This window comes from Culex pipiens, chromosome 3, assembly GCF_016801865.2.
Source record: "Culex pipiens pallens isolate TS chromosome 3, TS_CPP_V2, whole genome shotgun sequence".
In the NCBI taxonomy this organism is placed as follows: domain Eukaryota; kingdom Metazoa; phylum Arthropoda; class Insecta; order Diptera; family Culicidae; genus Culex; species Culex pipiens.
Window position 1 is genome coordinate 139,658,336 of NC_068939.1, and position 22,485 is coordinate 139,680,820.

At 40.3% G+C, this 22,485-nt stretch overlaps 2 protein-coding genes across 2 annotated transcripts in view; both read left to right on the forward strand.

Moving 5' to 3' along the window:
- LOC120421229 (uncharacterized) overlaps positions 1–16,957 on the forward strand; it is a 42,796-nt gene extending 25,839 nt beyond the window's left edge. The window contains exons 3-4 of the mRNA XM_052709978.1: positions 16,567–16,694; positions 16,754–16,957. Coding sequence (XP_052565938.1) covers positions 16,567–16,694; positions 16,754–16,957 — 332 coding nt within the window. The remainder of the gene's footprint in view (positions 1–16,566; positions 16,695–16,753) is intronic.
- The window catches only part of LOC120421234 (glucose dehydrogenase [FAD, quinone]), a 107,798-nt gene that overhangs the window by 12,231 nt on the left and 73,082 nt on the right, over positions 1–22,485 (forward strand). The window lies entirely within an intron of this gene.

Genomic DNA, 22,485 nt, shown 5'->3' on the forward strand with positions numbered 1-22,485 from the left:
AATATTTTGCAATTTTGTTGTTTACACAACATTAAAGACACATTTGACAGCAATTTCCATCATGTCAAATTCTAATTGACGGCAAACTGTGGTAGTGCAGGCCAAATGAGCATCGCGCTGGTATTTTTTTTTGCGTCTCCTCTCTCAGCTATACGTTTGTGACTCGGGTTGACGGACGGAGTAGAAAAAGAAATTCACGCAGTATTTGTTTCGCTGAGTGAAGCGATTGAGCAAGCCGCTGGCCGCCAGCCTGTTGTGTTCGCTCGCGAATGTTTGCGCGCTCCGGTCGGCAAAAATTAGTTCGGTGATGAGTGAGTGATTTCTGATCTTTGAACTGAAAATCAGGACCCTTGTTTAAAATCTAGAGAATCGTCACCCACTATTTGTAAATATTTCACAAATCGACGTCGTCGTGCTATCTTGTCGCACCCGCCATTTCTACGTTCCGAGAAAAACGCGTTTTAATGTTTGACCTTGAATAAACAAAAACGAGAGCACGCATTGTAAACAATAACAAACACGTTTTGTTTGGTTGACCATTCTGTGCATTGCCCCAAAGTTTGGTTGTAGTTGGTTGCTGGAGTCCCGAGTTATAATTACAAATGTTTACGGTAGTCTCATTTGTACGTGCGTCAAGCGCATCCTGACCTGAAATCCCTTTGCCCTTTGTCGCACTTACATCAATTTTCAGGGAGTGACAAGATAGCACGACAAGATTTTAACTACTTTCATATGAAAAGTGACAAAAATTTTCGGAGCTTTTTTGGTTTTCATTGAATATCTCAGGATTGAAATCGAATTTTGGGGATCTGTGAAGGTCAAAAGGTGAGGCATTGTGAGCTGCACAAAATGGCGCTCTTAACTCAATTTGGTCCAAAATGCACGTACGACAAGTTAGCACGATGGCGACGAAATGGTGTCATATGAACTGATCTTCATATCGGTTGATATCTTTGGCATAATTTTTTAATGTTTTTTAATGATTCCAGATTAACATCAAGAAATACAAAGTTTGTTGATTTTTTTTTTTTGTAAAAGGGCTTGTAGCCATTTTTTTTACTTTTTGTGTTTTTTCGAATACCCCTGAATAAAGGTGGTTTTAAAACTTAGATAGAAAAGGCCGAAAATTTTAACATCCTTATATAATTTTATTTAGTTTGTTATGTAAAACAACACTTTTTTTCAATTTGGTCAATTTAATTATTAAAAAACCTGTATCTTGACAAGAATTTTCTGATCGATATGGTGTCTTCCACAAAGTTGTTGGTTTTTATTAGGACTTATAAAAAAAATCCCTAGGAGTTAAGAAATGTGCAAAATTTTGTAACGGAGACATTTTTTGTGAATGGTATTTTTTGGAACAAATCTTAAATATTTTCAGAGAAAAAAAATTAAAAAATCATTTTCAAGATGCAAAATTAAATTTGATAGAAACAAAATTGACACCTTTTCGATAAAGTGCATCGTTTTCAAGTTACTGGCATTTCAATTCAATTCAATTCATGTTAATTTGTTATACTAATCAGAATACAATTTGCTTAACTAATAACAGAATGCAGAGTTTTGGAGATCCTTACAACTACAAATAATTTCAAATATAATCAATTGGATGAAATAAATTCAGTTTCAGTCGGTTAAGCGAGATCAAAAAAAACTTTCTAAAATAACTGCTAGTTACTGGCATTTGAAGGCGATCTTTTTCAAATTTTTCTTACAATGAAGCTTATGAAGTAAAAGCAAACCCTGCAAAAACTATTTTCGAAAAGCTGAGAAAGAATCCCACATTTTTTACTTTTTGAATTTGTTGATCGGTCTGCTGCCTTCCGAGATTCAGCCTATGAAAGTTTAAAATTTCGTGAAAAATTAGATTTTTCTCAGAGCAGTCTAATAAGCCCTCTAGTTAAAAAGTGCGACTCGTGTGCACTTTCCCGTTCTATTCTAAAACATAAAAAAAAAAATCTTGAAAGTTAAAAAAGTTTTGGGATTTTAACTTTTTTTGCTAAAAAGTCAATCAATAACAACTTAATTTTTTTTACGCTCCTATTTTTCTTAAAATTATTGTAAGGAATTTACAACTTTGTCAAAAAACACTGTCAGAAAATCACTCCTCAAGAAACAGATTTTCGAATATTCACCAGCCCGTTGTAAACGACCAGTTGCACGCTGGTCGTTTGAAATATAGGGGAACTATGCCCTTTCTCAGCCTATTTCTATTATCGGCCTATCATCACTTTGATCATGAATTACAGCTTTCATAAAGTGTTTTTGACTGTTCCAAAGTAATAAATGGCTCAACTAAAAGTGAGCAAGCAACTATCCATTGTTGATACATCTGAAAATGATGATTTAATAGCGGAAAACGGCAAAAGTGATGAGAATTGGTCGAACGACTTAGAGTGATTAAAATGGGTAAATTTCCTATATAGAGCCTTGTCTGGGGAAACTGAAGATACATGAACATAATTTAACTCAAATAATTTTTTTTTTACTTAATCCACCTTTAGGTGGTTGGTGCCTTCCTCACATTCATAAAGTCAATACATTCAGTCAAAATAGCAACATTCCCTCTTAACATGTTAAATAAATCAACTTTATTACTAATTTTCTGTTGGGTTTCAGACCTACAATCTTTCTGGAGAAGTGCGGTGCTTCGGTGGACGCGCAGTCCTGTTTTTTCGGGATAATTTTCGTCTCTTTTGTGTCGCTCTTTGTGTGCATGAGGTGATTGGGCATAATAATTGAATAATGCCATCAGAAGTGCGGTGCTTCGGTGGACGCGCAGTCCTGTTTCTTCGTGATAATTTTCGTCTCTTTTGTGTCGCTCTTTGTGTGCATGAGGTGATTGGGCATAATAATTGAATAATGCCATCAGAAGTGCGGTGCTTCGGTGGACGCGCAGTCCTGTTTTTTCGGGATAATTTTCGTCTCTTTTGTGTCGCTCTTTGTGTGCATGAGGTGATTGGGCATAATAATTGAATAATGCCATCAGAAGTGCGGTGCTTCGGTGGACGCGCAGTCCTGTTTTTTCGGGATAATTTTCGTCTCTTTTGTGTCGCTCTTTGTGTGCATGAGGTGATTGGGCATAATAATTGAATAATGCCATCAGAAGTGCGGTGCTTCGGTGGACGCGCAGTCCTGTTTTTTCGGGATAATTTTCGTCTCTTTTGTGTCGCTCTTTGTGTGCATGAGGTGATTGGGCATAATAATTGAATAATGCCATCAGAAGTGCAGTGCTTCTGGGGACGCGCAGTCCTGTTTTTTCGGGATAACTTTTGTCTTTTTTGTGTCGCTCTTTGTGTGCATGAGGTGATTGGGCATAATAATTGAATAATGCCATCAGAAGTGCAGTGCTTCGGTGGACGCGCAGTCCTGTTTTTTCGGGATAATTTTCGTCTCTTTTGTGTCGCTCTTTGTGTGCATGAGGTGATTGGGCATAATAATTGAATAATGCCATCAGAAGTGCGGTGCTTCGGTGGACGCGCAGTCCTGTTTTTTCGGGATAATTTTCGTCTCTTTTGTGTCGCTCTTTGTGTGCATGAGGTGATTGGGCATAATAATTGAATAATGCCATCAGAAGTGCGGTGCTTCGGTGGACGCGCAGTCCTGTTTCTTCGTGATAATTTTTGTCTTTTTTGTGTCGCTCTTTGTGTGCATGAGGTGATTGGGCATAATAATTGAATAATGCCATCAGAAGTGCAGTGCTTCTGGGGACGCGTAGTCCTGTTTCATCGGGATAATTTTCGTCTTTTTTGTGTCGCTCTTTGTGTGCATGAGGTGATTGGGCATAATAATTGAATAATGCCATCAGAAGTGCGGTGCTTCGGTGGACGCGCAGTCCTGTTTTTTCGGGATAATTTTCGTCTCTTTTGTGTCGCTCTTTGTGTGCATGAGGTGATTGGGCATAATAATTGAATAATGCCATCAGAAGTGCGGTGCTTCGGTGGACGCGCAGTCCTGTTTCTTCGTGATAATTTTTGTCTTTTTTGTGTCGCTCTTTGTGTGCATGAGGTGATTGGGCATAATAATTGAATAATGCCATCAGAAGTGCAGTGCTTCTGGGGACGCGCAGTCCTGTTTTTTCGGGATAATTTTCGTCTCTTTTGTGTCGCTCTTTGTGTGCATGAGGTGATTGGGCATAATAATTGAATAATGCCATCAGAAGTGCAGTGCTTCGGTGGACGCGCAGTCCTGTTTTTTCGGGATAATTTTCGTCTCTTTTGTGTCGCTCTTTGTGTGCATGAGGTGATTGGGCATAATAATTGAATAATGCCATCAGAAGTGCGGTGCTTCGGTGGACGCGCAGTCCTGTTTTTTCGGGATAATTTTCGTCTCTTTTGTGTCGCTCTTTGTGTGCATGAGGTGATTGGGCATAATAATTGAATAATGCCATCAGAAGTGCGGTGCTTCGGTGGACGCGCAGTCCTGTTTTTTCGGGATAATTTTCGTCTCTTTTGTGTCGCTCTTTGTGTGCATGAGGTGATTGGGCATAATAATTGAATAATGCCATCAGAAGTGCAGTGCTTCTGGGGACGCGCAGTCCTGTTTTTTCGGGATAACTTTTGTCTTTTTTGTGTCGCTCTTTGTGTGCATGAGGTGATTGGGCATAATAATTGAATAATGCCATCAGAAGTGCAGTGCTTCGGTGGACGCGCAGTCCTGTTTTTTCGGGATAATTTTCGTCTCTTTTGTGTCGCTCTTTGTGTGCATGAGGTGATTGGGCATAATAATTGAATAATGCCATCAGAAGTGCGGTGCTTCGGTGGACGCGCAGTCCTGTTTTTTCGGGATAATTTTCGTCTCTTTTGTGTCGCTCTTTGTGTGCATGAGGTGATTGGGCATAATAATTGAATAATGCCATCAGAAGTGCAGTGCTTCTGGGGACGCGCAGTCCTGTTTTTTCGGGATAACTTTTGTCTTTTTTGTGTCGCTCTTTGTGTGCATGAGGTGATTGGGCATAATAATTGAATAATGCCATCAGAAGTGCAGTGCTTCGGTGGACGCGCAGTCCTGTTTTTTCGGGATAATTTTCGTCTCTTTTGTGTCGCTCTTTGTGTGCATGAGGTGATTGGGCATAATAATTGAATAATGCCATCAGAAGTGCAGTGCTTCGGTGGACGCGCAGTCCTGTTTCTTCGGGATAATTTTCGTCTCTTTTGTGTCGCTCTTTGTGTGCATGAGGTGATTGGGCATAATAATTGAATAATGCCATCAGAAGTGCGGTGCTTCGGTGGACGCGCAGTCCTGTTTCTTCGTGATAATTTTTGTCTTTTTTGTGTCGCTCTTTGTGTGCATGAGGTGATTGGGCATAATAATTGAATAATGCCATCAGAAGTGCAGTGCTTCTGGGGACGCGTAGTCCTGTTTCATCGGGATAATTTTCGTCTTTTTTGTGTCGCTCTTTGTGTGCATGAGGTGATTGGGCATAATAATTGAATAATGCCATCAGAAGTGCGGTGCTTCGGTGGACGCGCAGTCCTGTTTTTTCGGGATAATTTTCGTCTCTTTTGTGTCGCTCTTTGTGTGCATGAGGTGATTGGGCATAATAATTGAATAATGCCATCAGAAGTGCGGTGCTTCGGTGGACGCGCAGTCCTGTTTCTTCGTGATAATTTTTGTCTTTTTTGTGTCGCTCTTTGTGTGCATGAGGTGATTGGGCATAATAATTGAATAATGCCATCAGAAGTGCAGTGCTTCTGGGGACGCGCAGTCCTGTTTTTTCGGGATAATTTTCGTCTCTTTTGTGTCGCTCTTTGTGTGCATGAGGTGATTGGGCATAATAATTGAATAATGCCATCAGAAGTGCAGTGCTTCGGTGGACGCGCAGTCCTGTTTTTTCGGGATAATTTTCGTCTCTTTTGTGTCGCTCTTTGTGTGCATGAGGTGATTGGGCATAATAATTGAATAATGCCATCAGAAGTGCGGTGCTTCGGTGGACGCGCAGTCCTGTTTTTTCGGGATAATTTTCGTCTCTTTTGTGTCGCTCTTTGTGTGCATGAGGTGATTGGGCATAATAATTGAATAATGCCATCAGAAGTGCGGTGCTTCGGTGGACGCGCAGTCCTGTTTTTTCGGGATAATTTTCGTCTCTTTTGTGTCGCTCTTTGTGTGCATGAGGTGATTGGGCATAATAATTGAATAATGCCATCAGAAGTGCAGTGCTTCTGGGGACGCGCAGTCCTGTTTTTTCGGGATAACTTTTGTCTTTTTTGTGTCGCTCTTTGTGTGCATGAGGTGATTGGGCATAATAATTGAATAATGCCATCAGAAGTGCAGTGCTTCGGTGGACGCGCAGTCCTGTTTTTTCGGGATAATTTTCGTCTCTTTTGTGTCGCTCTTTGTGTGCATGAGGTGATTGGGCATAATAATTGAATAATGCCATCAGAAGTGCAGTGCTTCTGGGGACGCGCAGTCCTGTTTCTTCGGGATAATTTTCGTCTTTTTTGTGTCGCTCTTTGTGTGCATGAGGTGATTGGGCATAATAATTGAATAATGCCATCAGAAGTGCGGTGCTTCGGTGGACGCGCAGTCCTGTTTCTTCGTGATAATTTTTGTCTTTTTTGTGTCGCTCTTTGTGTGCATGAGGTGATTGGGCATAATAATTGAATAATGCCATCAGAAGTGCAGTGCTTCTGGGGACGCGTAGTCCTGTTTCATCGGGATAATTTTCGTCTTTTTTGTGTCGCTCTTTGTGTGCATGAGGTGATTGGGCATAATAATTGAATAATGCCATCAGAAGTGCGGTGCTTCGGTGGACGCGCAGTCCTGTTTTTTCGGGATAATTTTCGTCTCTTTTGTGTCGCTCTTTGTGTGCATGAGGTGATTGGGCATAATAATTGAATAATGCCATCAGAAGTGCGGTGCTTCGGTGGACGCGCAGTCCTGTTTCTTCGTGATAATTTTTGTCTTTTTTGTGTCGCTCTTTGTGTGCATGAGGTGATTGGGCATAATAATTGAATAATGCCATCAGAAGTGCAGTGCTTCTGGGGACGCGCAGTCCTGTTTTTTCGGGATAATTTTCGTCTCTTTTGTGTCGCTCTTTGTGTGCATGAGGTGATTGGGCATAATAATTGAATAATGCCATCAGAAGTGCAGTGCTTCGGTGGACGCGCAGTCCTGTTTTTTCGGGATAATTTTCGTCTCTTTTGTGTCGCTCTTTGTGTGCATGAGGTGATTGGGCATAATAATTGAATAATGCCATCAGAAGTGCGGTGCTTCGGTGGACGCGCAGTCCTGTTTCTTCGTGATAATTTTTGTCTTTTTTGTGTCGCTCTTTGTGTGCATGAGGTGATTGGGCATAATAATTGAATAATGCCATCAGAAGTGCAGTGCTTCTGGGGACGTGCAGTCCTGTTTTTTCGGGATAATTTTCGTCTCTTTTGTGTCGCTCTTTGTGTGCATGAGGTGATTGGGCATAATAATTGAATAATTCCATCAGAAGTGCAGTGCTTCGGTGGACGCGCAGTCCTGTTTTTTTCGGGATAATTTTCGTCTCTTTTGTGTCGCTCTTTGTGTGCATGAGGTGATTGGGCATAATAATTGAATAATGCCATCAGAAGTGCGGTGCTTCGGTGGACGCGCAGTCCTGTTTCTTCGTGATAATTTTTGTCTTTTTTGTGTCGCTCTTTGTGTGCATGAGGTGATTGGGCATAATAATTGAATAATGCCATCAGAAGTGCAGTGCTTCTGGGGACGCGCAGTCCTGTTTCTTCGTGATAATTTTCGTCTCTTTTGTGTCGCTCTTTGTGTGCATGAGGTGATTGGGCATAATAATTGAATAATGCCATCAGAAGTGCGGTGCTTCGGTGGACGCGCAGTCCTGTTTCTTCGTGATAATTTTCGTCTCTTTTGTGTCGCTCTTTGTGTGCATGAGGTGATTGGGCATAATAATTGAATAATGCCATCAGAAGTGCAGTGCTTCTGGGGACGCGCAGTCCTGTTTCTTCGTGATAATTTTCGTCTCTTTTGTGTCGCTCTTTGTGTGCATGGGGTGATTGGTTTGATGTGATTAGGTTTTATTTATTTTTTTATGTCGTTTTCTTTCTCTTCATTTCCGCAGTCTGATTTGCGATGCCTTTTCGTCGGTTCGCAGTGTTTTTTCTTGTCCGTCGTCGGTGTGTTTTTCGGTTTTTTTTTCGCGTGCGTGTATGTGTGTTAAGGTGCGGCTGGCTCTGGTTGTCATCGATGACAATTGAGCCAGTCTGATTTGCGATGCCCTTCCGTCGGGTCGCAAGTCTTTTTTTTTTTTTTTTTTTCGCGTTCGTCGTCGGTGTGCAACAACAACAAAACCTTATCATACAATTTCAGCTCGATAAACATCGTAACTCGTCGTTCGCTTCGTTAATCAGTACTCCACTAAATATCAATCATGTAAAACTCATAAAAACAGCTCAATCAAAAAGTACACTGTTAAATTCTTCATCATTTAATTACAAATAATTTTGGTTCTATCATTCCACAGCCGGCTGTCTAAGATTAATCCATTTCAATTAAAAGTTAACAGCCGATAAACGGGAAATGTCTCATCCGCAACATCCGATTGCTTGCCTTGAGAATAAAACATAATACCTTTCAACAAACACTATGATTTTGGGTCGCATCATCATCTTCTATGATGAATCCTGACCAAACACCCTATCCTACTAACAAATTTTCAGGTTCCTGGCGCTTGTGGGGTGTAAGCACAGAGTAAATCAGCTGCCCTAGTAGCAACCTGCGCTAACTAACATTCCCGTCCCTTAAAATCGAGATCTACAAACTGACATGGCGGGCGCCGTTGGTGGCCAATGACTGTTACCTATTCGCAACTGATCTAGCTTTAGCAATCATGGTGTTTTATCTTTTCAGCGCATTCATACATGCTGTTGATAAGGGAAACACCACTAGATCGTCGAAGCATATAATCAGTAGTGCTGAAAGGATATTACGGTTCTGTTCAGCAACGGAGGGGCAACCATGGGTGATCTCTCATGCTCATGCTCATGCTGCTCTTATTAGAATTTTTTTGGAAAATACTAAAGTTTTCACAAAATGGCATATTTTTTTCGAAAATACCTAATTTTTTATAATTTGCAATGTGGGTATCAAATGAAGCGACATTTAGTTAAGTTTTTTTGTAAATTATTAAAATTTTCACAAAGCACCGTATTTAAATACTAAAAAAAAAACTCAAATTTTCATAATTTGCAATATTGGTATCAAACGAAGCGAAATTTGGTATTTTTCACTTAATTGAAGGTTATTTTTGAATTTTTAAAATTTTCACAAATTACCGTATTTTTTCAAAACTACTAAAATTTGTAATATGGGAACAAACAAAGCTTAATTTTGTATGTTTCTTTCACTTTATTAATGTATTTTTGTAGAGTATTTAAATTTTCAAAAAATACCGTATTTTTTCGAAAATACTTTTTTTTATTATTTGCATTGAGAGTATCAAACGAAGCTACATTTTTGCTGATTTTTTTTCATTTTATTAAGTTATTTTAAACTTATTACCGTTTTTTTTCGAAAAAACTCAAATTTTACACCTTATTAGATTTTTTTTGGAAAATAGATCAGAAGTGCGGTGCTTCGGTGGACGCGCAGTCCTGTTTTTTCGGGATAATTTTCGTCTCTTTTGTGTCGCTCTTTGTGTGCATGAGGTGATTGGGCATAATAATTGAATAATGCCATCAGAAGTGCGGTGCTTCGGTGGACGCGCAGTCCTGTTTCTTCGTGATAATTTTTGTCTTTTTTGTGTCGCTCTTTGTGTGCATGAGGTGATTGGGCATAATAATTGAATAATGCCATCAGAAGTGCAGTGCTTCGGTGGACGCGCAGTCCTGTTTTTTCGGGATAATTTTCGTCTCTTTTGTGTCGCTCTTTGTGTGCATGAGGTGATTGGGCATAATAATTGAATAATGCCATCAGAAGTGCGGTGCTTCGGTGGACGCGCAGTCCTGTTTCTTCGTGATAATTTTTGTCTTTTTTGTGTCGCTCTTTGTGTGCATGAGGTGATTGGGCATAATAATTGAATAATGCCATCAGAAGTGCAGTGCTTCTGGGGACGCGCAGTCCTGTTTCTTCGGGATAATTTTCGTCTTTTTTGTGTCGCTCTTTGTGTGCATGAGGTGATTGGGCATAATAATTGAATAATGCCATCAGAAGTGCGGTGCTTCGGTGGACGCGCAGTCCTGTTTTTTCGGGATAATTTTCGTCTCTTTTGTGTCGCTCTTTGTGTGCATGAGGTGATTGGGCATAATAATTGAATAATGCCATCAGAAGTGCGGTGCTTCGGTGGACGCGCAGTCCTGTTTCTTCGTGATAATTTTTGTCTTTTTTGTGTCGCTCTTTGTGTGCATGAGGTGATTGGGCATAATAATTGAATAATGCCATCAGAAGTGCAGTGCTTCTGGGGACGCGCAGTCCTGTTTCTTCGGGATAATTTTCGTCTTTTTTGTGTCGCTCTTTGTGTGCATGAGGTGATTGGGCATAATAATTGAATAATGCCATCAGAAGTGCGGTGCTTCGGTGGACGCGCAGTCCTGTTTCTTCGTGATAATTTTTGTCTTTTTTGTGTCGCTCTTTGTGTGCATGAGGTGATTGGGCATAATAATTGAATAATGCCATCAGAAGTGCAGTGCTTCTGGGGACGCGCAGTCCTGTTTCTTCGGGATAATTTTCGTCTTTTTTGTGTCGCTCTTTGTGTGCATGAGGTGATTGGGCATAATAATTGAATAATGCCATCAGAAGTGCAGTGCTTCGGTGGACGCGCAGTCCTGTTTTTTCGGGATAATTTTCGTCTCTTTTGTGTCGCTCTTTGTGTGCATGAGGTGATTGGGCATAATAATTGAATAATGCCATCAGAAGTGCGGTGCTTCGGTGGACGCGCAGTCCTGTTTCTTCGTGATAATTTTTGTCTTTTTTGTGTCGCTCTTTGTGTGCATGAGGTGATTGGGCATAATAATTGAATAATGCCATCAGAAGTGCAGTGCTTCGGTGGACGCGCAGTCCTGTTTTTTCGGGATAATTTTCGTCTCTTTTGTGTCGCTCTTTGTGTGCATGAGGTGATTGGGCATAATAATTGAATAATGCCATCAGAAGTGCGGTGCTTCGGTGGACGCGCAGTCCTGTTTCTTCGTGATAATTTTTGTCTTTTTTGTGTCGCTCTTTGTGTGCATGAGGTGATTGGGCATAATAATTGAATAATGCCATCAGAAGTGCAGTGCTTCTGGGGACGCGCAGTCCTGTTTCTTCGGGATAATTTTCGTCTTTTTTGTGTCGCTCTTTGTGTGCATGAGGTGATTGGGCATAATAATTGAATAATGCCATCAGAAGTGCGGTGCTTCGGTGGACGCGCAGTCCTGTTTTTTCGGGATAATTTTCGTCTCTTTTGTGTCGCTCTTTGTGTGCATGAGGTGATTGGGCATAATAATTGAATAATGCCATCAGAAGTGCGGTGCTTCGGTGGACGCGCAGTCCTGTTTCTTCGTGATAATTTTTGTCTTTTTTGTGTCGCTCTTTGTGTGCATGAGGTGATTGGGCATAATAATTGAATAATGCCATCAGAAGTGCAGTGCTTCTGGGGACGCGCAGTCCTGTTTCTTCGTGATAATTTTTGTCTTTTTTGTGTCGCTCTTTGTGTGCATGAGGTGATTGGGCATAATAATTGAATAATGCCATCAGAAGTGCAGTGCTTCTGGGGACGCGCAGTCCTGTTTCTTCGTGATAATTTTCGTCTCTTTTGTGTCGCTCTTTGTGTGCATGAGGTGATTGGGCATAATAATTGAATAATGCCATCAGAAGTGCGGTGCTTCGGTGGACGCGCAGTCCTGTTTCTTCGTGATAATTTTCGTCTCTTTTGTGTCGCTCTTTGTGTGCATGAGGTGATTGGGCATAATAATTGAATAATGCCATCAGAAGTGCAGTGCTTCTGGGGACGCGCAGTCCTGTTTCTTCGTGATAATTTTCGTCTCTTTTGTGTCGCTCTTTGTGTGCATGGGGTGATTGGTTTGATGTGATTAGGTTTTATTTATTTTTTTATGTCGTTTTCTTTCTCTTCATTTCCGCAGTCTGATTTGCGATGCCTTTTCGTCGGTTCGCAGTGTTTTTTCTTGTCCGTCGTCGGTGTGTTTTTCGGTTTTTTTTTCGCGTGCGTGTATGTGTGTTAAGGTGCGGCTGGCTCTGGTTGTCATCGATGACAATTGAGCCAGTCTGATTTGCGATGCCCTTCCGTCGGGTCGCAAGTCTTTTTTTTTTTTTTTCGCGTTCGTCGTCGGTGTGCAACAACAACAAAACCTTATCATACAATTTCAGCTCGATAAACATCGTAACTCGTCGTTCGCTTCGTTAATCAGTACTCCACTAAATATCAATCATGTAAAACTCATAAAAACAGCTCAATCAAAAAGTACACTGTTAAATTCTTCATCATTTAATTACAAATAATTTTGGTTCTATCTTTCCACAGCCGGCTGTCTAAGATTAATCCATTTCAATTAAAAGTTAACAGCCGATAAACGGGAAATGTCTCATCCGCAACATCCGATTGCTTGCCTTGAGAATAAAACATAATACCTTTCAACAAACACTATGATTTTGGGTCGCATCATCATCTTCTATGATGAATCCTGACCAAACACCCTATCCTACTAACAAATTTTCAGGTTCCTGGCGCTTGTGGGGTGTAAGCACAGAGTAAATCAGCTGCCCTAGTAGCAACCTGCGCTAACTAACATTCCCGTCCCTTAAAATCGAGATCTACAAACTGACATGGCGGGCGCCGTTGGTGGCCAATGACTGTTACCTATTCGCAACTGATCTAGCTTTAGCAATCATGGTGTTTTATCTTTTCAGCGCATTCATACATGCTGTTGATAAGGGAAACACCACTAGATCGTCGAAGCATATAATCAGTAGTGCTGAAAGGATATTACGGTTCTGTTCAGCAACGGAGGGGCAACCATGGGTGATCTCTCATGCTCATGCTCATGCTCATGCTCAATTTTCTGTTGGGTTTCAGACCTACAATCTTTCTGGCTCATCTTTAAGGTCTGATAAACAACCTATCCAACGATAGTTCGCATGAAGATTCGGACAATATTTCTATCACAATATCTGAAATCTGGCCTCCAAAAAGTGTATAAATAACACTTAAGTGCTAATAACATTTGATAGAGATGTCAGATCTACAATATTTTAGGCTCATTTGAAAGGTCTTTGGATTAACTTACTAACGATGGGTCGCATGATGGACCGGACATCATTTTTTATTGAAATATCTGATATCCGACCTTTTAAGCATAACTTTTGAAGTACTTAACTAAACTTGCTGATTTTAAATAGAGACTTATGAGACCCCAAGACGGATCGAATGAGACCAAAACGGTCGAAATCCGTAAAGTCAATCCGGAGATAATCGAGAGATAACCACCCACACCGACATTTGCTCAGAACATGATTCTGAGTCGATATGTATACGTGAAGGTGGGTCTAGGTGGTCAAATTAAGAAGTTCATTTTTCGAGTGATTTTATAGCCTTTCCTCAGTAAGGTGAGGAAGGCAAAATGCTATGAAAAACCGATCTGCGACAAGGTAGAAAATTACTCTTAATTTATAGGTTTTTCTCCAATCTGCAATCTTCAAAAATTTAAAAAAAATCTCGCTGGTGCACCATTTGATGATTTATGAAAATAAAAACGATAAACAATTTGTTCTTAAGAGTATAATCTAGATTGCACAAGTTTTTCATCAAAAATAATAATTTTTAAACAATAATTATTTTTTATCCCGATTTTTTTTAATTTGAAGGGGAGGAGACAAAAACTTCAAATAAAATTTGCATTGGCCTTTTATCTCATTTTAAAACGTCATAAAATTATAGCAAGCATTTAAATGGTATTTTATCGAATTCCAACAATAACTACGACTCCCCTATTGTAACGTCCACCACCCCTCTCGAGTTTTGCACCGTTTGGCCTTTCGTGGCTCAATTAGCAAATTGGGTGTTACTTTCACCACCGATTACCCAGCCCTGAGACGCGCTGTAACTCAGTCCGAGAGCGTGTGTGTGAGTGATCCGATTTATGGTCAAGTTACACAACAGTCCGCGCGTAAAAATTGGGCACCGGCGGAAGTAATCGTCGGACGGAAGCAACCAATCGCGGCGAAAAGGGCATAAGTGACATCTGCCCCAAGTGCCCGCAAAAGGTAGAGTGCAGGCTTCTTCTCGATTTGGGAAAGGCCAAACGTTCGTAGGTTTGCTGGAGAGGTGTCGGGACGGGAGGAAGTCACGAGAGATGGACCAGACCGCACAGAACAGGTTCTGCTGAACTTTGATTTTATGAGCCTACACAAGGTAATCCCCCCCTTAAGAATCTTCCAGTTCCAAGAATGTGCGGCGATAAAGTGCACTTCCAGGCTGCAGCACGGACGTTCTTGCAGTCCGGACTTGGTCAGGTTCCAAGAACGGAGGAGGGAAATCCGGTTTTCTTGACGTGTGGCTTTATTTTTTTGCTGGCAGGCTGGCAGAGATGTCACGTTCTACATCTTAGAGTGTGAGCTCCATAAAACGATTTAATGACCTGATGGGGTGCTTGGCATGTGATGGCTTTATGTGCCCTAAAGTGTTGTTTGAAAGTGCACTCAGGTGGTATTTGCAAACATTACAGTGCTCCAAGTTAAAATTATCAAGTTATTGTGTTAAGAACTTTTTGTCACAAAATTCGAAGAAACAGGAAGTTACTCTATAGCTCAACTCGTATGAAACTGTCCTTCCTAGAAGACATCAAGAGCATCTTGCCGTCGTTCAAGTAGTAAAGTGGTCAAAGTGCAGTAATAATAGCTGGAAGCCATTAAAACATTGCTACCCATAATCTACTCACTAAAAATAGCACAAGGGTAGGTAACTTCTGCACATGTATGTGCTACAGATAAAGGCACATCCTCGTCAAATAGTTCAAGTTGAGCTCTCGTATTGCAATCGCAAATAATACTTTTTAATGCTTAGTTGAAACTTGACAAATAATAGACTACCCGTCAAGAGAATACGAAGTCAACGCCATGTAGACGCAAACGTTGACCATACGTGGGATGCCCGCAGATGGGCCCGGCCCGTAGGTGTCTGTCGGTTCCGAGTCCTGAGGTAATGGGCAAACTTTGTGCAGCAGCTTTGTGAAAAAACTTTCTTCGAACGTGTGCGGGTGGGGGTCATGTTTCCCACCCACCATGGCACTTGAATTGGTGCGGTGTCAGTTCTGGGAATAAGTCGTTTAAGTTACTTAATGAAATTTGCTGTAAAAATAAATAAGAATTTTCTTTGGTTGATCGAAATCAAATCTTCTGATTTCTGCATTTTTTTTTCGGAATTATGAGCCGAGAACTAGGCAACACAACATTTTTGAAATTCTTCGGACGATTTTGGGTGGTTTGAACTATGATTTAAAAAAAATCGGATATAATTGGAAACGAAAAAAAGGTCGCGAAATTAGCTTACACCTATATTTACGGATATTTTCCTCACAGTTAGGCCGTTGCAAATATTTTTCAAAATTAATGTTAAGAGCGAGTCCACGAACAGGGCATACCCCTTTGTATGGGACGTCGTTTGGACCTCACCAATCTGCCTGAAATTTTCAGGGGTTGTTTGTACATATGAAACTAGCATCTGGCCAAAATATGAGCACTCTAGGTCAACGGGAAGTGGGGCAAATCGGGACACAATGTTTGAAGGTTCATAAACGTCAAAAATCTTAAAAGGCTATAACTTAGGCAAAATTCAATTTAATTTCAAAATTAAAAAAAAAAAAAATTTAAGGTGAGTCACGATTTTTAGCCTAAGATGTAAAGCGTCCAATTTCCCGGGATTTCCGTAAAAAAATATTTCCCGTTTCCCGGGAAATTTGAAAGTTTCCCGGGAATTCCCGAATTTCAGACGGAAGTAACGTCATGATTTGAAATCTGGACACTTAGTAGCATATCATTTTTGTTATAGCTGGCAAAAAATCATGTAACAAGTTAAGAATGTAGAAATATCATCAGGATGTAGTATATACTGTCAGTTTTGAGAGAATGCATGCGAAATATGTGTTTTCTAACAATTATTCATCAGAATTTTAAAATTTAAATTACTTGTTGTGCTTCGAATCCCGGACACTGATAAAAGCTGATTCTAAATCCGGACACTCGGTTTTGCTTATGAACCGCACAAATTTGGACTGAAATGTTAGTGAATGGCATTCTTTAGGTCTCAAATAAGCTACACAGCAAAAAAAGTAGTAAAATGACTGCGTGTAAAACTGCTTTGTGTAATCATTTTTATGTAATATTACATAGTTATTGCAGAACACCACTTTGCACTTTTGCCTAAGATCTTGTACACCCAAATTGTGTAATATCGCATTCGCCTCTTGTCTACTGTTGAGTTGTCAAAAGTTGCTCCCACCCGCAATCAAATCAAAACAAAGATTTAGTGGAGCGGCAAAATTTCGATTTTTCTTTGGTCAAAAGCTGCAGTTCAGGTTGTTTAGAGAGTGGAGGTAAATAACTATTGTGGTCAAAAACCGCTTAATATAATCGAACCTGTTCCAGAACGAAACAAATGCGAAGAGAATGCGAATTCAGAGCGTCTGTTCCCCGATTACATCAAAAAGTTCAAGCTTAAGTTTACCATCTACCCGGCCCCGGAGGTCTCACCGGAAGAAAGTCAATCTAACCGAGTCCCGAATGCCTTCATCGCTACCATCTAAACTAAGCGCACGATCAAGTTCGTCGGCAGGTGCCCCACCGGATACGAACTCCTTTCTCCGTCGTCGCCGGAGGTGACCCCGCCAGAGTGCCGCGCGCCGTTTGCATGTTGTCTAACAAAACTGCCATCACCGAGGCAACGTTTCCCAGCAAGAACCTGGTCTGGAACCGACCGTTTTCGATAACGTTACCACCGGAACGTACCGCCAGCTTTATCACCTATCAGAGTAGCTGATCGCCGGCAAGTCGTGGACAACTTCGCCCGTTGCCACTGCACTATCACTGCTCATCAATTCATCGTATTGTATATACAAATATGGATGTAAAATAAATTTATTATCAATCAAAACGAAGCATTTGACATTTACTTTGTAGAGAGAGCAATTCGACACCTATCCTAGGAACCAAAATAACCAAGAGTGTAATATTACACGTTTTCTGGTGTACATGCAAAGTGTAATTTTAAGTGCTTTTTCTTACAAAGGTGATGTGCATGCTTTTGCATGCGATTTTACCATCCGATTTTTTGCTGTGTGTGTTAATTGCATACGATGTATGGGGAACCTACAGCTACATCGGTGAAGATCCAACTATTTTCATAGCGGCGAGATAGCTGAGTGGGTTGGGGCGTGGACTTGGTAATCTGATATGACTCTCGCCAGATTGATGTTATTTTTGGAGTGAGCAGACCTGATTTTTTTTTTCGGTACATGCTTTTTGTGTACACGTTTTCTCATACAATATTACATGCTTTTTCTCACAAAGGTGATGTGCATGCTTTTGCATGCGATTTTACCATCGGATTTTTTGCTGTGTTATTTTAACCATTAATATCGTTGTCCTATACAGTTTTGTTGCAAAATATTAATCAGATCCAAGATCAGAACAATTTTTAATAAATTTAAAATTTCCCGGGATTTCCCGGGAAATTAGTTGAAAATTTCCCGTTTCCCGGGAAATTTGTAACTCCGGTAAATTGGACGCTCTACTAAGATGTTACAAAAAGACTCACTAAAAATGCAGGATAAATCGTTTGCTAAAACTGTTTTTTTCGAAAAGTGATCTAAACGTCAACATTAAAAAAAAACCGATAGAGATAATCGATTCCTTAGACAATGTTGCATTAAAGTCTCCATATTGATCATTGTCCTATGTCCAATCCTTGTGAAGATATAGCGGTTTTAAAAATTAAAATGTTGAAAAATAGTTTTTTTTTTGTGATTTTTGGCAATGTCTATATGACAGACTTGATTTTTCAGTCTCGTAAACATTTTAAACGCAAAGCTCTTCCAATTTCTCACAAGTTTGGCTATTTCCTCAAGAGATTTGAACGGAAAAAAATCGTGACATCACCTTAAAATTTTACTTTTAATCTTAAAAATCGGAAAATCTCATAGAAGTGGCGTGTATTTTTATTTCAGTGTATTTTTTCAGAAAGCCCGTTCAATTTCCTACAAGTTTGTCTTTGATTACTTTTTGATACGATGCAACGGCTTTGGGATACAGTAATTTTTAAATTACAAAATACAACAATATTTAAATAACTTACGCCCTACTCAAATGCTATTTTTGAGTAAAATTGGCTCCATATCTGGAATTCTTTTAAAGGTCCAGTAAACAAAATTTCCAGTTTTTGCTTTTTGGGTGTTTTTGAAACCGCCTTGGGTCAGGGGTAAAAAAAACACCCAATAAGCAAAAACTGAAAAATAGGTTTATTGAACCTTTTAAAAAAAACTCCAGGTATACACAAATATGGCTTATATAGACCTAGGATAACATGTCTAAAAAGTTTTAATAAAATCGGAGAGGGTCAGGTACAAATGTGCCAGACAAATTTCCGTTTTGAGCTGGAATTGCTCCATACGAAAATTATTGGCTAGTTTTGGAAATTTTGATATTTTTTACATCATGCCTGAAAGGTTTAATCTAACCAAATAAACTAAGGCCACAACAAACCCAACGGCAGTCAACGACCTGGACCTGGTTGAAACGTGCCGCATAGTCGCAAGGGTTCGTACCATTCCACGGGCCCATTGAGAGATATTCGCATGAAAAGGTCATCGCTCCCCCTCCCCCAAAAGACCCCACCAAACATGATTCTAACATTAGGCCGGGGTGGGAGTAAGAAGCTGGGGGGTGGCCCCAAGGTACGTTCACGACAAAGGTGTACTCATCTTCGTCTTCTTCAATTTCCCGCTATGAATAATGATGATGCTGCTACTCTTAGAGAGATGAATGTAATCGATAGGCCCCGAAGGGAATCTGTCTGTCGAGCGAGTCTATCGATTGGTCACGCAGAAAGGTCGGGGGAAACTACGTGGTCCAAACAAACAATCAAATCAGGCTAAGACCACAACACGCGCGGGAGGTTCATGCCGAAAGGCGAAGAGGTTTGCTTCCAGGTAATGATGTTTGCCGAGTGAAAAGGAAGATCTTGGAGATAGTCGTAAGGTCGATGACAACGCACAAAGTTGAGCGATGATTTCCGAGGAGTGGCATTAACTGGAGGGGTGTTTGATTTGGTTTGGGCGTGGGAGAGAGTGCAAAAAATACGAAGAAAGGGAAGGGAGTGTGGCTTTAACTGTTCTATTGGGTGGCCACAGTCAATTTCTTTTTTGACGTCAAATTGTCAAGAGATGAACACGAACCCTTAAAAAATTGAAATACGGTTAAAAATGACTAAATTTCTATTTAAATCAACTTTTTAATCAAGCTTAGTTTATTTACGGCAATTATTCTTAAGCACCTGCCAAAAAAAAGAAAAAAAAAAGAATAAAAATCTGACATTGTTGTTTTTTTCTAAAAAAAATCAATGCAAATATATATCACTTAAAGTTCAAATTGCATTTTAACCCGTATCAATTCAAACAAACTGCACCACTCAAATCGAACACAGACAATATCTCCCATTAGGGTGTAATATTAGGATGTAACAAAAATGACTTTTTGGCGGGCATTCAAGGGTTTGTTCCGGTGGGCATACTAAGCCCAAATCCAAAATATGAGCTTGATTGGACGTAACAGGAGCTGGCGCTCCGCCCTCCAATTTTAAATGGGATTTAACCCGTAAAAAAAGATTTTTTCAAAAATGTCACTTTTTGAGGCATTTTGGCCACTGAAGCGTTTATTTTCAACATCATTGGCGTGTAGGCCAGATCCTTGCGCATCTTTTGGTATATATAACATTGAAGTTTGGAGCACCCTGGAGCTCGGTACAGACCTTCAAAGTTTGGCATTTTTTCGAAAAATCGGCCCCGGCAAAATCAAATGGCGTCTCGGGCGTCGCGAGACGCGACGCATATCTTTTTTGCCGGGGCCGATTTTTCGAAAAAATGCCAAACTTTGAAGGTCTGTACCGAGCTCCAGGGTGCTCCAAACTTCAATGTTATATATACCAAAAGATGCGCAAGGATCTGGCCTACACGCCAATGATGTTGAAAATAAACGCTTCAGTGGCCAAAATGCCTCAAAAAGTGACATTTTTGAAAAAATCTTTTTTACGGGTTAAATCCCATTTAAAATTGGAGGGCGGAGCGCCAGCTCCTGTTACGTCCAATCAAGCTCATATTTTGGATTTGGGCTTAGTATGCCCACCGGAACAAACCCTTGAATGCCCGCCAAAAAGTCATTTTTGTTACACTCTAGTGTAATATGGTTGTATGGAAAAAAATAAAGTTGTCCAAATTTAGCGAGCACAGCAATTTTTCAGTTCCTTTTGGGGTCCTAAACAACTCCCCAAAGTTTGGGAACGATTGGTTTAGTCCTCGCTTTGCGCAAAGCGATTCAATTTTCCATATAAATTTGTATGGGAAAAACCATTTTTTTTGGATTTTGATATTTATAAAATCCACGTTTCACGCTGTACTAAAACCGGATTCATATTCGGATGCTCTGGAAGGTGCTCTACAACTTTCCCGAAGGGAGTATGGTGCTAACTTGCTCCTAAAAAAAATACAGCGTGCTCAAAACTCGTCTAAAACGTGATTTTCGAGCAAAAAACACGTTTTAGACGAGTTTTGAACACGCTGTATCTTTTTTTAGGAGCAAGTTAGCACCATACTCTCTTCGGGAAAGTTGTAGAGCACCTTCCAGAGCATCCGAATATGAATCCGGTTTTAGTACAGCGTGAAACGTGGATTTTATAAATATCAAAATCTAAAAAAAAGGTTTTTCCCTTACAAATTTATATGAAAAATTGAATCGCTTTGCGCAAAGTGAGGACTAAACCAATCGTTGCCAAACTTTGGGGAGTTGTTTAGGACCCCAAAAAGAACTGAAAAATTGCTGTGCTGGAAAATCGATTTTGATATTACACCCTAATCCCCCATATTGGCAGTCACGTTCCACAAACCGTGATGCATATTGACCAGCCACGGTGGGTGCGGCTCCCAACATTTACCCACTAATTTGAATATCGAATATCTCTCCTCGCCCGGTGTCGTTATTCATTACCGTTGAGCCGTTGAGGAACTCCACCCCAAAACAAACACAACACGCCGGTGGTCACGAAATCGGGGTTAACGGCTGCGCGGTTAATTCCACTCACGATTTTTATTCGCTTGTCCAGGATAAGATCTTTCGCGGCGGATCATTAGATCATTATTCCGCTCAAGTTTCACGCCCAAACTCTCCAATCTCCTGCGTGACATCTCCGCCACTTGACAAAAAATGGAGAAATTCGCTGGTCAATCACCTCTTACCACCTGGAGGGGGTGACAATTGTTGACTTGTTGACCCTTGAGGATCCAAATTGTAGATTTTTTTAGATATCGAATAAAAAACTTTTTTTCAAAGATGACGAAAAATAAAACACAAAAAAGAAATAAAAAAAGAACGTTCACTACTGGGTTAAGTGCAATCGTGAATCCACTTGAATGTGGCAAAAAAGAATGAAATAATGAAAAATGGAAAGGACACTTACAGGTGTAAGTGTGTATGTGCGGTGAGAGGCCACTTAACCCAGACCCTCTCCACGCCGCTGGAACGCGGCCAACACCTTGAACTTGAAACAACAAAAAAAACTCAGTGCCGCAGTCTTGCTGGTGGTCAGTCAACCAACAGCTGAGACCGCGCCGGACACGGTGGGTGAAAGAACCGGTTTCATGTGGACAACACGGGTACGGGGTAGGAAAATGAAACGGGCGGAATAATCAGCGGAAAGTGGCTGAAACTGCTGCCTGGTATGGAGATAGTAGAGCATGCATGACACTACTCGTACATAATCGTACAACAGGGCAGTAAATTTTGCCTGGTCTTGTTTTATTATTTTGAAGTGGAAATGTAGGGAGAAGTTCACTCGGTTTTGATTCCTCATGAAGACGGAACAGGAAAATGAGAGGTTTTTTTCATGGGAGTCCTCATTAAAGCTGTGTTTTTATGTCATTAGCTGTTGATATCATATCATAAGCCGTGTAATCAGTGTGATTTGTGAGACAACAGCTCGTTATCAAAATAATTGTTGTATATAAATGTATCTTTACGATTGATCCATATGATCAATCGTTTTTTTAACCTGTAGATTTTGATTGCTTATTTGTTATTTGCCGTCAACACCAAAACAATATATTCATTTAAACATACTGAATTTTATGGCAAAGTAGCACAGAAAAAAAGATACGATGTAATCGTCTGTACCACACGTAAAATGCTGTTTTTACGTATGATTTGTTGCAAATTTACATCAAACCGCATTTAAATTTAAATAATTAATGACGAGCAAAAGTGTTTCATAATTACTGGTAAAATTCAGAATTATTTTTTCCG